The 15,539-nt window shown below is 36.3% G+C and overlaps 1 protein-coding gene across 1 annotated transcript; it reads right to left on the bottom strand.

Annotated features, from left to right (window-relative positions):
• Positions 1 to 11,500: 11,500 nt before the first annotated feature.
• On the bottom strand, positions 11,501 to 13,066 carry LOC128641913 (hemoglobin subunit alpha-5-like). The gene is made up of 3 exons (XM_053694497.1): positions 12,910 to 13,066; positions 12,190 to 12,394; positions 11,501 to 11,716 (listed from the first exon to the last, which is right to left on the bottom strand). Exons 1-3 carry the CDS (start codon positions 13,002 to 13,004, stop codon positions 11,588 to 11,590), a joined length of 429 nt encoding a protein of 142 aa, XP_053550472.1. The 5' UTR covers positions 13,005 to 13,066; the 3' UTR covers positions 11,501 to 11,587.
• Positions 13,067 to 15,539: the final 2,473 nt, after the last annotated feature.

Below are 15,539 nucleotides of genomic sequence, written 5' to 3'. Positions count from 1 at the left end.
ATGCATTGTCCAGAGTACAGGAAATGACACCTCAAGAGACCATGACTCCAATAGTACCAATCGATAAATTTATTGGAGTCTTAACACCTTTTGAGGAAGAGATTAAAAGGGCACAAGAAAAAGAAACCAATACACCAAAATCCTGTCACAAAAACCTAATTACTGGTTTAATAAACCATAAAGATCAATTATACATACCCTGTTCCATAAGAAAACAAATATTGAAACACACTCACGATGAACCTTTATCCGGTCACACCGGAATACAAAAAAACATTGAAAAAACAAGAAGAAACTATTGGTGGCCCCAAATGAATCAAACCATCCAAGATTATGTCAATTCCTGTGACACTTGTGCTAGAAATAAAATAGATCATAAAGGGCCCATCGGATTGTTGACCCCATTGCCAGTTCCGGATAAACCATGGTCCATGATCTCGATGGACTTTATTGTAGAGCTACCAAAATCACGAAACTATAACACTATATTAGTTGTCATTGATCATCTAACAAAATTGGGACATTTTATACCCCTAAAAAGGTTACCCTCCGCATTCACTACAGCAAATGTTTTCCTTAACCACATAGTGAAACTCCACGGACTACCCACTGATATAATAACAGATAGAGGTACACAATTCACCTCATCATTTTGGAGATCATTATGCAAATTGTTAAAAATCACACCAAGATATTCAACAGCCTTCCATCCCCAAACCAATGGGATGACTGAGAAACTAAACCAAACATTAGAACAATATCTTCGTTGTTACATCTCCCATTTGCAGGATGATTGGATAGATTATTTATCGATGGCGGAATTCTCTTACAATAATTCGGTGTCATCCTCAACAAAAATGACACCGTTTTATGTAACCTATGGCTATCATCCGACTACTTTGGCACTATCTAAAACTGACGTAAACTCACCAGCTGCTAAAGACTATTCTTTACAACTTGAAGCAAGACTAGCCCTAGTCAAAAAACACTTATCTGATGCAAAAAATTATCAGAAAGCTTATTATGATAAACGTCACAGACCCAGTCCAGTCTATAAGGTGGGTGACAAAGTGTTGCTATCTGTAAAGAATCTAAAACTACATGTACCCTCTAAGAAATTGGCGAACCAATACATCGGACCTTTTGTAATCAATAAAATTTTGAACCCTATGACGGTATGTTTAACTCTTCCTGCAGCTTATAGGATTCACCCCACTATACATGTGTCTCTGATAAAACCTTATAATTCTTCTATGCAAACGAACCTTCAGACTCCATCTACGTTACAAATAGATGACCACGACGAATTTGAGGTGGACCGTATTCTAGATTCTAGAATCAAGAACCGTCACCTGGAGTACTTGCTAAAATGGAAAGGTTTTGGTCCTGAGGACAATTCTTGGCATCGTAGCACTGACATTTCTGCTCCCCGTCTGATTAGATCTTTTCATCGCAGGTATCCTTTGAAGCCATCCCTCTCGTCGTTTGGGGGACCCCTTGGCGGGGGGAGTGTGTGATATACCTTTAAGGTATATCCCGTCTACCTTTCCTCCACCCTATATCAGGCACACCTGAACAATCATTCCTTGCCTGAAAATTGTTTTTCTCTTTGGAGCTTTTCTGATCGCATTTCCTCATGTTGTGATTCTATTCTTGAATATTACTATCTTGCTTCATTGTTATACTTTCTCTCAGAACATCAGTTGTAAAGTGAGGATCTCTATCTTATCACTTAACTTTCAAAAGTATTTCATTATTTCTCCAATTCTACCGGAATCCATTATACTTCAATCCAGATCAAGGAGCCACCGGATCTACTTGCAGCGTTCCGGAAGCCGCACTCACACCAACGCCGTATACCGGTCACAGAGGTAAACCGTTCTCCTCAAATCTAAGGTAATACTTAATCCACTTTTAAAGGATCTATTACTTACCTTGTTTCTCTCTGGAAATCATCCGCATTACCTTGCTAATATCCTCTGCTGAATATTCTACCGGTTATTACTAAAGTCTGACTGTGTTGTATATATTTTATGTATGAGTGTGTGAGTGCGTGAAGACGTCCCTAAGAATTGTTACAATAAGGATACAACTACTGATGTTATACTAAGTAAACCAAAAGACACATTTATTCTATCAGATCTCTGAACTGTTTGCTTTAAGTTCCATACCAATATTGCAACAATTGTTTCTACTCATTTATTCCTTGCTTCTGCTTGGCATCTACGAAGTTTTCTTTCAGTAAAAGTCTCACCAGTGATTTAACAGGTAGTTCAAACCATACTGCCTGTTTTATTCATTTAAAGAGCAACAAACCCTTACTTTAAAAACACTGCATAAGTTCCTGCACAAAACAGGACATCACAGTAACATACTATACGTAACAAACTGTAGGTAACACACTATACTTAATGGACTATAGGTAACAGACTATACATAACAGACTATAGGTAACAGACTATAAATAACAGAGAATACGTAACAGACTATACACTACAGGCTATAGGTAACAGAATATACATAACAGACTATAGGTAACAGACTATACATAATAGACTATAGGTAACAGACTATACGTAACAGACCGTAGGTAACAGACTATACATAACAGGCTATAGGTAACAGACTATACTTAGCAGACTATAGGTAACTGACTATACATAACAGACCATAGGTAACAGACTATACATAACACACTATAGGTAACAGACTATACATAACAAACTATAGGTAACAGACTATACGTAACAGACTATAGGTAACAGACTATAGGTAACATACTGTAGGTAACAGACTATAAATAACAGAGTATACGTAACAGACTATACACAACAGGCTATAGGTAACAGAATATACATAACAGACTATAGGTAACAGACTATACATAATAGACTATAGGTAACAGACTATACGTAACAGACCGTAGGTAACAGACTATACAAAACAGACTATAGGTAACAGACTATACTTAGCAGACTATAGGTAACAGACTATACATAACAGACCATAGGTAACAGACTATACATAACATACTATAGGTAACAGACTATACGTAACAGACTATAGGTAACATACTATAGGTAACAGACTATAAATAACAGACTATAGGTAAGAGACTATACATAACAGACTATAGGTAACAGACTATAAGTAACAGACCATAGGTAACAGACTATATATAACAGACTATACGTAACAGACTATAAATAACAGACTATAGGTAACAGACTATACGTAACAGACTATAGGTAACAGACTATAAGTAACAGACCATAGGTAACAGACTATACGTAACAGACTATAGGTAACAGACTATAGGTAACAGACTATAGGTAACATACTATAGGTAACATACTATATGTAACAGACTATAGGTAACAAACTATAAATAACAGACTATAGGTAACAGACTATACGTAACAGACTATAGGTAACAGACTATTAGTAACAGACCATAGGTAACAGACTATACAAAGCAGACTATAGGTAACAGACTATAAATAACAGACTATAGGTAACAGACTATAAGTAACAGACCATAGGTAACAGACTATACATAACAGACTATAGGTAACAGACTATAGGTAACATACTATAGGTAACAGACTATAAATAACAGACTATAGGTAAGAGACTATACATAACAGACTATAGGTAACAGACTATAAGTAACAGACCATAGGTAACAGACTATACATAACAGACTATAGGTAACAAACTATACGTAACAGACCATAGATAACAGACTATACGTAACAGACTGTACACAACAAGCTATAAATAACAAACTATATAAAAGACTATAAATAATAGAGTATAAAAACATACTATATGTAACAGGACTATCAGGGGTTAGTCACTGTGATTTCTTTGTCTCTCCTATAGCTCCTGTCTCACAGTATACAAGTGGTTTAAAGTAAGAATAGGTGGGGGTAGGGCAAAGTATACTATATACAAGAGGTTAGTGGTTAAAGGCAAATGGCCCAATTTGAGTTTATATAGTCTCCTAACCGCTAATACCTCCTGCCACAGATTTATAGTTAAAAGCAAAGTACAACTAACAAGTAATTGTAAATAGACTTACAAATAGGAATAGGTAACTTAAATCTGTGAGGAAAAATTCCACCGACTGAGCCCTTTCTAAGTCAGAGCTAAATTTGTTTTTAATTAGAAAAAATGTTTTTCTTGTCCATTCATACACTAAACTTTATTAGGAAAATATATTTAACCACACATACATTTAGCAAGAGCTAAGATTTAAAAACACTGCACCTAAGTTGAGCTAAGATTATTAAATTATTCTGAAATCAGCATCAAAGGTATCTGCAGCAAATTTATAAATATAGGCTAAGCCCTTACAATCCGAGGGCTAGTTTAAATTTAAGTTTTACCAAGTTTATAAAGCTGCAATTTACCAGACCAACAAAGGTGAGCAAATTAAAAAAGGGAAAGACAAAGCTTATCCCAGAGGAGTCCTCTGGGATAAGCTTTGTCTTTCCCTTTTTTAATTTGCTCACCTTTGTTGGTCTGGTAAATTGCAGCTTTATAAACTTGGTAAAACTTAAATTTAAACTAGCCCTCGGATTGTAAGGGCTTAGCCTATATTTATAAATTTGCTGCAGATACCTTTGATGCTGATTTCAGAATAATTTAATAATCTTAGCTCAACTTAGGTGCAGTGTTTTTAAATCTTAGCTCTTGCTAAATGTATGTGTGGTTAAATATATTTTCCTAATAAAGTTTAGTGTATGAATGGACAAGAAAAACATTTTTTCTAATTAAAAACAAATTTAGCTCTGACTTAGAAAGGGCTCAGTCGGTGGAATTTTTCCTCACAGATTTAAGTTACCTATTCCTATTTGTAAGTCTATTTACAATTACTTGTTAGTTAAGTATACAAGTGGTGTTGGCCGTGCACTTTCCTGGTGACTTTACCCCAGTTGCGCAGTCAGGATGGGACAAACTACTCTTTGCTGTCTCTAATGTTCTGGTTTCCAAATACAGATAATAATGATACGTGTGCCTGTCGCACCTGTAGCCAAACAATACAATTATTTTATATGTTTCTGTTGTTTTGTTTCTGTTATTACTTTGAAACAAGGTAACAGTCTGAGAATACAAATCACCAAAATAAGATCAAGCAAGGAAAGAGATCTCGGTTAAAACATCCATTTTATTGGGTATTACATGTAAAAACCAAAGGACACAGCAGACAGGTACTGCAGCGGACGCGTTTCATGCCTCAAGGGCACTTCATCAGAGCTAACACACAGGTGTATCTACCTGCTATAAATTGCAACAGGAGGTGTCAGTCTTGACCAATAGTATTGCATCATTCACGTATATAACAAATTCAACATACTTAACCACCACCTAATTGTATATTTACAAAGTAACAACAAGAAAACATTAATACATAGTATAGAAAAAATACATTAAGATACACTAAAAACAACTTTGAACTGATTTGGGAGCCTATTATATCTGTATAAAACTACTGTATATTTATTCTTTAGCTAGAGATTTTAGAAAAAAGGAAAACTGAAAAAATTAGGGACAGATATATTTGTTATCTCATTGAAGGGAAATAATTAATTAATTTCTGTATATAAAGTTAAATGCCAACAATGATGATAATCACCCCAATTGATAAATAGCATTCACAAGAGATCACGTTAAATGGAAAAAGAACCGGATATATCGTAAGGAAGCATATTATTATAAAGAAATGCCATGATTTATATCTGTCAACCATAGTGCCACGTAGCTCTCTTCTGTCTATAAATAGCTTAACATCACTTATTAAGTGAGCCTGTCTTTAGTGTGTAAATCCAAAAGACTTCTTTCCTGATTAATTTCATAAACCTATCTCCACCCCTGACATTAATTCTCACATTCTCAATCCCTTGAAAGCTAAAATTTTCAGAGTTATTCATATGCTTGGCAAATTGCTTAGGTGTTTTAAGGGTTTCATCTTCTAACGACAATAAGTGTTCTCTGATTATATACTTGAGAAGCCTAGTAGTGAGTCCCACGTATTGACACTTACACAGGTGATGAGATAGATAGCATATGATGAATTACAAGTAATTCTATCTCTAATCTTGTAAGTATTCCCTGTATTTGTTGAAGTAAATGTCTCACCAACTTCTGTATAATTACAGCTTTTACAAGGTCTCCCTCCATGTCTATAAAAACCTGCCTTCATGGATAGCCAATTCTTATTAATAACACTAGTGTTAGATGTACCTACTGCAAAGTTTTTTGTAATCTTGTCCCCTATAGTTTCAGATCTGCATGACACAAAATTATATTGAGTACAAATTGTTTGTAAATCTACATCGCTCTCTAATATAGGCAACCTCTTATTTATGATATTACATATGTCACCAAATTGTTTACTGTATTTAGTGATGAAATGAATACTTCCTCTTGTGGCATCGCTTCTGGTGTTATCCTTTAACAGATTTTCCCTATCAAATCTAGCAACCTGTTCAGATAGACTTTTCAACAGATTAGGATCATAGCCTCTATCAATTAGGTGGTTTGTTAATTCATTTGCATGCTGCCAATAGCTTGTCAAATTGGTGCAATTCCATCTCAATCTAATGTATTGTCCCTTAGGAATTCGTCTTTTTAAGTGATAGGGATGTGAAGAATCAGCTCTTAGTATAGTATTGCCCGTTACCTCTTTCCTATAAACTTCTGTATATATTTCATCATTATCATGACTCAGAAGAACATCTAGATACAGCATATTTACCCTATAAGAATTACATGTAAACCTCAGATTACCCTCATTATTATTAAGATGTCCCAAAAAGTAATTTAGCATATCCTCAGAGCTAACCCATACTAGTAATACGTAGTCAATATATCTAGTATATAATTTGATGTTACTCCTAAAGCTATTTTGTTCACCAAACACTTTTGTTCCTTCAAAATCTGCCAAATACAAATTGGCATACGAGGGGGCAAACTGTTATTACTTTGTACAGAGATTACATTAGTATAAACACAAACACACACCTAGACATACACAGATACTTACAAACACACACAGACATACACAGATACTTACACAAACACACATACAGACATACACAGATATGCACAGATACTTACACAAACACACAGATATGCACAGATACTTACACAAACACACATACAGACATACACAGATACTTACACAAGCACAAACACCTAGACATACACAGATACTTACACAAACACAAACCTAGACATACACAGATGCTTACACAAACACACACCTAGACATACACAGATACTTACAGAAACAAAAAACCTAGACATACACAGATACTTACACAAACACACAGACAGACATACACAGATACCTACACAAACACCTAGACATACACAGATACTTACACAAACACACACAGAAATACACAGATACTTACACAAACACACATACAGACATACACAGATACCTACACAAACACAAACCTAGACACACACAGCAACTTACACAAACACACACCTAGATATACACAGATACTTACAAAAACATACACCTAGACACACACACATACTTACACAAACACACACCTAGACATAGATAGATACCTACACACACACACACACACACAGGCATACACATATACTTACACAAACACATAGACTTAGACATACACAGATACTTAAACAAACACACACACCTAGACATACACAGATACTTTCACAAACAAAAAACCTAGACACACACGGATACTTACACAAATACACACCTAGACATACACAGATACTTACAAAAACATACACCTAGACACACACAGATACTTACACCAACACACACCTAGACATACATAGCTCTTACACACGCACACCCAGACATACACTGATACTTACACAAACAGGCTCCCAGACATACACAGATACTTACACAAACACACAAAGACATTCATAGATACTTACACAAACACACACTCAGTGATACACAGACACTTACATAAACACACAAGACATACACAGATACTTACACAAACACACCCAGAGATACACAGATACTTACACAAGCACACAGACAGACATACACAGATACCTACACAAACACCTAGACATACACAGATACTTACACAAACACACACAGAAATACACAGATACTTACACAAACACACAGACAGACATACACAGATACCTACACAAACACCTAGACATACACAGATACTTACACAAACACACACAGAAATACACAGATACTTACACAAACACACACCCAGACATACACAGATACTTACACAAACACACACACCCAGACATACACATATAGTTACACAAACACACACACCTAGACATACACAGATACTAACACAAACACGCACCTAGACATACACCGATACTTATACACACATATGTATTTACAGAAACATATGCACACAAAGAAACACACACACACAAACATAAGTGTTTACAGAAACAAATGGACACAATGACACACACACAAATACACATATATATGTATTTAAGAAACATATGCCCACAAAATAACACATACTTACACACACACAAACATACATTTGTATTTACGGAAACATATGCACATAATGACACACACAAACATACATATGTATTTACCGAAACATATGTACACAATGACACACACACTTATACACACACGCATATACACACACGCAAACATACATATATATTTACAGAAACACATGCACACAATGACACACACACTTATACACACACACATACATATACTGTATACACACATGTGTATTTACAGAAACACATGCTCACAATAACACACACACATACAGAAACATATGCACACATAACACAAACACAAACACACACTTCTACACACACACACACACACACACACTTACATATATTTACAGAACCATATGCACACAGTGACACACACTCACACACATATTTACAGAAACATATGCACACAATGACACACACACATACACAAACACTTATGCACATACAACCACACACTGAGATACACACATGTATTTACAGAACCATATGCATACAGTGACACACACACACATATACACACACACATATTTATTTACAAAACCATGACCCAGATTACAAGTTGTGCGGTATAGCTGTAGCATACACACCGAGCAAAACGGGGCCATACCGCTATTTCCATACCGCCGGTATTACAAGTCACCCTAAAACTTCTTATGGGTCTGGTTTTGTGTCTTTTTAAAAATAATAGATTTCAAATAATTTATATTATTTATATATTTATATATATAGCAAGTACTGATATATACTTATTAGCAATCAGGCAGGGCAGTAATACATGTAAAGTTACAATAACTTCATTAAAACAGCATTTTGTGACAGTTTAGTATAAACCCTCCGGCATCTGAACGATCTTTGAGAAAGCGCTGGAGTGTGAAACAGGTCATGCTGTTTTAATTAAGCTATTGTAACTGTGACATGTATGACTGCACGCACAGCAATATAATAGAATGGAGTAAATGATCATTGTTACAGTAAAATCACATATAACTAATACTTAAAGGGACAGTCATGTCCAAAATAAACTTCCATGATTCAGATAGAGAATGCAATTTTAAACAATTTTCCAATTTACTTTTACCACCAATTTTGCTTTGTTCTCTTGGTATTCTTAGTTGAAAGCTAAACCTAGGAGGTTCATATGCTAATTTCTAGGCACTTGAAGTCTGCCTCTTCTCTCATTTTGACAGTTTTTCATCACTAGAGGGTGTTAGTTCATGTGTGTCCTATAGATAACACTGTGCTCACGCACGTGGAGTTCCAGTGAGCCAACTCTGATTGTCTAAAATTGATCTCTGTCAAAAGAACTGAAATAAGGGGGCAGTCTGCAGAGGCTTAGATACAAGGTAATCACAGAGGTAAAAAGTTTATTTATATAGCTGTGTTGATTATGCAAAACTAGGGAATGGGTAATAAAGGGATTATCTATCTTTTTAAACAATACAAATTCTGGTGTAGACTGTCCCTTTAATGGCACATTAGGGTCTATGATATTTGACTATATCTCATATAAGCACAAATTATAAGGGTCTCAGCACAAGGTCTCTGATTCTATTGTTCTGCTGTATCAGCTTCATGTAGATGGTCTCATACTGCTGTTAGTGTTTAGCTCTCATTATTGAGGGATCAATAAAAAAATTAATTTCTATTATCAAATGTACCTTTTTCTGTCGGCCTCCTTTGTTAAAGCTCACCTCTTTCACACAACAGCATACTGAGGTAGGCTCAGGAGCGTGCTCCTTTATTGATCACTAGCAGTGTTTACAACAATATTTGTAACAATGTAATGCATACAGTGCTTGACACGTGCACACCCTTAAACCTATCTAAGTATGCTTTCATGGGAAAGAGCTAAGTTCCAACAAACTATACAAAGAACTGTGTTCTTTTTTTATTGAAGACTCTGAATGTCAGAATAATGAAAGTTTATTTTTAATTTCTATGTTAATGTAAATTATAACTTACACTGCACTAACAGACTGTAACATTCTAGTTATAGAGCATTTATTGTACCAATGAGTTGCAGAAGATCTCTAGATCAGGGTCTTGTCTGTAGCTTCTGCTACTACCTACTGGGGTCTTGTTTTATGTCTCTGTACTTTATATTGTACTGACTGCTTGAGACACACACAGCACAACTGTGCTTGAGACACACACAACACAACTGTGCTTGAGACACACACAACACAACTGTGCTTGAGACACACACAACACAACTGTGCTTGAGACACACACAACACAACTGTGCTTGAGACACACACAACACAACTGTGCTTGAGACACACACAACACAACTGTGCTTGAGACACACACAACACAACTGTGCTTGAGACACACACAACACAACTGTGCTTGAGACACACACAACACAACTGTGCTTGAGACACACACAGCACAACTGTGCTTGAGACACACACAACACAACTGTGCTTGAGACACACACAACACAACTGTGTTTGAGACACACACAACATAACTGTGCTTGAGACACACACAACACAACTGTGCTTGAGTCACACACAACACAACTGTGCTTGAGACACACACAACACAACTGTGCTTGAGACACACACAACACAACTGTGCTTGAGTCACACACAACACAACTGTGCTTGAGACACACACAACACAACTGTGCTTGAGACACACACAACATAACTGTGCTTGAGACACACACAACACAACTGTGCTTGAGTCACACACAACACAACTGTGCTTGAGACACACACAACACAACTGTGCTTGAGACACACACAACACAACTGTGTTTGAGACACACACAACACAACTGTGCTTGAGACACACACAACACAACTGTGCTTGAGTCACACACAACACAACTGTGTTTGAGACACACACAACCCAACTGTGCTTGAGACACACACAACACAACTGTGTTTGAGACACACACAGCACAACTGTGCTTGAGACACACACAACTGTGTAATCTATCAATACACAGAAAGCACAGAACACAAGAGAATTATTTCAGCAAATTTTTATTGCAGAGTGAACAGAGATGGTCGGACCAGTGGTCACATTTTCACTAATATTCAGTTGCAGGAGGAGCTTATCTGTACTTGGACACCAGGACAGAGGAGACAGCAGAAAGCAACTTGTCCCAGGCAGACTGGGCAATGGGTGTAAAGTCAGCAGGGAAATGGAGAGCAAGGACCACCTGGATGTTGTGAGACAGGAGCTAGAGGGGACACAAATATATGGCTTTAGTCACTGAGAGTCACATTAGTTATAAAGATGTAAATATATAGTTCTTAGCTCTTTAATAAATCAGGATGTGCAGAAGAAACCATTAAGCCCTACTAGAACGTTAGATGTTTTAATACCATCTGCAGCCCCTCCCCGTTATCATTATATCACCTAGCAGTAAATAGCTAGCAATATACCCTCTGCCTAGTCCCAGACCCTGGTCATTTCTCACACCAATAACATTTATTTATTTGTAACACATTAGTCACTGGGGTAAATTATATTTACTTACTTATGTTTAACTGTTAAATAAACCCATCATATGAGATGTGATCTTCATCTCATGATAAAGCCATTTTATGGGAGCCATCAGTGATACAACCATCAGGTTGACACTATAGTATGTGCGATTGTTACCCAGCTGACAAACTGTCTGTGCACACGCACAGTACATGAGCAACTTACCCTGAAGTTTCCAGGGTCCACTCTCAGTTTGTAGGCATGCAGGTCACTGAGGGCAGACAGGGCTTGGTCAATATGGTCCAGGTTGTTGGCGGCCTCTCCGATGGCATTCACAACCTTCCCACCATGGGATTTGAGGTCAGCAGAGCCGGGGTGCAGGTCAAAGTGGCTGAAATAGGTCTTGGTCTGAGGGTAGCTCTTAAACAGCCTGTGTTGTTACAAAAGAGACATTAGTGACATTAGTGACAATAAGGATATGTCCAAGTGATGGTGATGATGAGATCACAAGGGAAATCACTTTCTAATGTAAATGACTACTGCTTATTGTGAGAGTCATTAGTAAAACTGCTAATTATTCTCTTAATGTATAAAGGGTAATGGAATGCACAACTTGCTAGGCAGAAAGTTATTGTGACCAAATGACCAAATCAGTGACATCATAACCTTATTCTCTGTAATTTTACGGCTATGAAAATGCTTAACTAATACAACAGAATAAACTTTATCAAATTCTAACAACTAAACCTTAAATACATTAAATAGACATCAGTAAAGTTTATATCTGAGCTATAGTAAAACATTTATACAAAGAAAGGTGATGTTACTTAAGTCTCTAATCTTTGTTATTTTGTTTTCAGTGTTAAATACCTTAAAATGTGAATGAAATATGCAGTCATTTAAAAAACATATCACAGATTACATAATAGAGATCTTGTACATTACCTCTCCAAAGCTTCGGCTCCAAGCTCACTGGCTTGTCCAGCCACTTTGCCCCAGATGCCTTTGATTGCGGCTTTTTCTTCTGCGGAGAAGGTCATGTTGGACAGACGGTTTGGTCAGGTTTACTGCAGCTGATCTAGGCAACCCTTCTGAACGCTCACCTTGGTATGACTTTTATAGACAATGAACATGATCTAATCATCTCTTCATTGGCTCAAATGTGGTTACACCCAAGTTCTTATCTAGCACCCCAAGACATAATGTAATGGAATCTATACCCTCTGATAGTCTGGCACTGTGTTATCTGCACATACAGAACACAATTCAATATTCTCTTTATTGTTATCATACAACAATAATGTCATAACATGACTCATCAATAAATAAGCTTTTTTCAGATTTTATTTAAACATGAAGTAAATCCAAATAGACTCCTGTGCACACTAATTTATTTTATTGATCCATCTTCATTAAGACCACCATATTGTCAAAGTATTGTAAAGTAGACCCCTATTAAAAAAAGACATATGTTAATCAGGTTTCCATAACTCCCTACAAAATAAATAAGTGGTACCCAAATAGCCAAAATAATTGCCCACGCTGTAATTCTCCTGAAGCCAACCTGATCCATATGTTTTGGAGCTGCCCTAAAATTAAAAAAATGATGGCATCGTTTGAAATTCTGGTTAAGTAAGGTTCTGAGAAATAATATTAAACTTGAGAACAAATGTATCTTTTTGCTCTACGAGAGATACAATTGACGGGATAACGTTGATTTTATTTATATAACCATTTTAGGAGGGAGATGTCTCATTTTAAAAAAAATTGGAAGAACAGAAAAGAACCAACTTTAAACAATCTCATATTTACCGCAATCTTAAGCAGTATCAGAAAATATTGTCAGAAATGGCTATGTTTTATTAAACAATATCCCAATAATATATCACGTCAATTTCTAGCTCCCTTGATAGATTTAGAATCTCCTTAATCACTAAACTGTAGTTAATACTTTTCTGCCCGATACACACTTAATTTCCTACCTGTAGATTGTTTGTTTTATTGGGGGGGGCAGGGATTGGAGAGGAATGGGATAATGGAGCGGTTGCTCCCCCCCACACATTTCTTTCCTTTCTTCTTCTTTGGAGGGGCATCTCAGGTATATTTTACCTTTTTTTCCTCATTTTTCATGGCTCTATAAATATTTATGCTTTTCTCACAGAGCTATGGATATTTCCTTATAGAATATTATGTTAGACTTTAATTAATATTTTTTGAAGATCATTGTTTAACCAACTTTATCAAGGGCATTTGCTCTTTATATTTATGTTTTCTTGAACTCTGATGTTTATTTAAATATGCAATAAGCCATTTTCTCTTATGTAAGTGGTCTTCTTTGTTTTTTTACCTTGTCACTGTGGTCATAACAGAATAATAATAAAAAATATTTAAATAAAAAATAAAAAAAATGCATATGTCAGGGTTCTTATATTGATATAGCAGCAAATCAGCTATATTAAATCCCCTACAGTTTAAACTTTAATGTCTTTCTTCTGTGACCTTAACAATAAAGGTGTTAGTGCTGTTCATGTGTTTAAATTGCTGTAGTCTCATTCAGAATAAGTGCATAGCACGCGGACACAAGGAGATGCATGCAATGAAAGCATTTTATGCACACTCATATACTAGTATATACTTTATCAAAGGCTTTATATGGCAAAGTAATAAATCACTAAAGCCAAAAGGAATGAGCACAAGTTTACCATCAGAAATGATGAATTTGAATGAAAATACAGTGGGCCAGATAACAAGTAGCGTGCTATGTAGCGCTTTAGAATACAATTTACGCACAAGCAAAACCCAATGTGCGCTAACTTCTAGACTTATTCTACTCTTAGGGGCTGATTTATCATCGGCCGAATGCAGACAATTACAACTGTTTCCGCGTGAGCCTTCAGGCTCGCCAGAAACAGCAGTTATGAAGCAGTGGTCTAAAGACCGCTGTTCCTTAACTGGTCCGCTGCCTCTGAGGCTGCGGGCATCAATCCGCCCGATCCTATAAGATCGGGTTGATTGACACCCCCTGCTAGCGGCCGATTGGCCGTGAATCTACAGGGGACGGCATTGCACAAGCAGTTCACCAGAACTGCTTGTGCAATGTTAAATGCCAACAGCGTATGCTGTCGGCATTCAGCGATGTCTGGTGGACATGATACGCTACAGCATATCATGTCCGCCAGACATTGATAAATCGGCCACATAGACTTTAATGGAGTGCGCTGCTAAGAAAACAGAAAACTAACACTAATCGCTCTGTTGCTAATGCCACGTTAGACCAAATGCGCTCAACCATTCATATTTTACATTCCAATGTTTTTCACATAGAATACATTTTTCTTTTTTTTTATATATATTATATATATATTATATATATTTATATATATATATATATATATATATATAAAAATTATATTTTTGAAATATCTATACCTTTTTATCTATATGAATATATACAGGTATAGATATATGCAGGGTCATAGGATGTGTACCCGGTCCGGCCTGAGAGTGCTGACCCCACCCGTGTTTTATATATGTTTGGGGAGATTACATAAGCCTGTGCACCCTCCATTTTTTCA

The sequence above is a fragment of the Bombina bombina genome, chromosome 11 (genome assembly GCF_027579735.1).
Source record: "Bombina bombina isolate aBomBom1 chromosome 11, aBomBom1.pri, whole genome shotgun sequence".
NCBI classification, from domain to species: Eukaryota; Metazoa; Chordata; class Amphibia; order Anura; family Bombinatoridae; genus Bombina; species Bombina bombina.
Note: the sequence above shows the minus strand (reverse complement) of the source record. Positions and strands in the feature narration are given on the sequence as shown.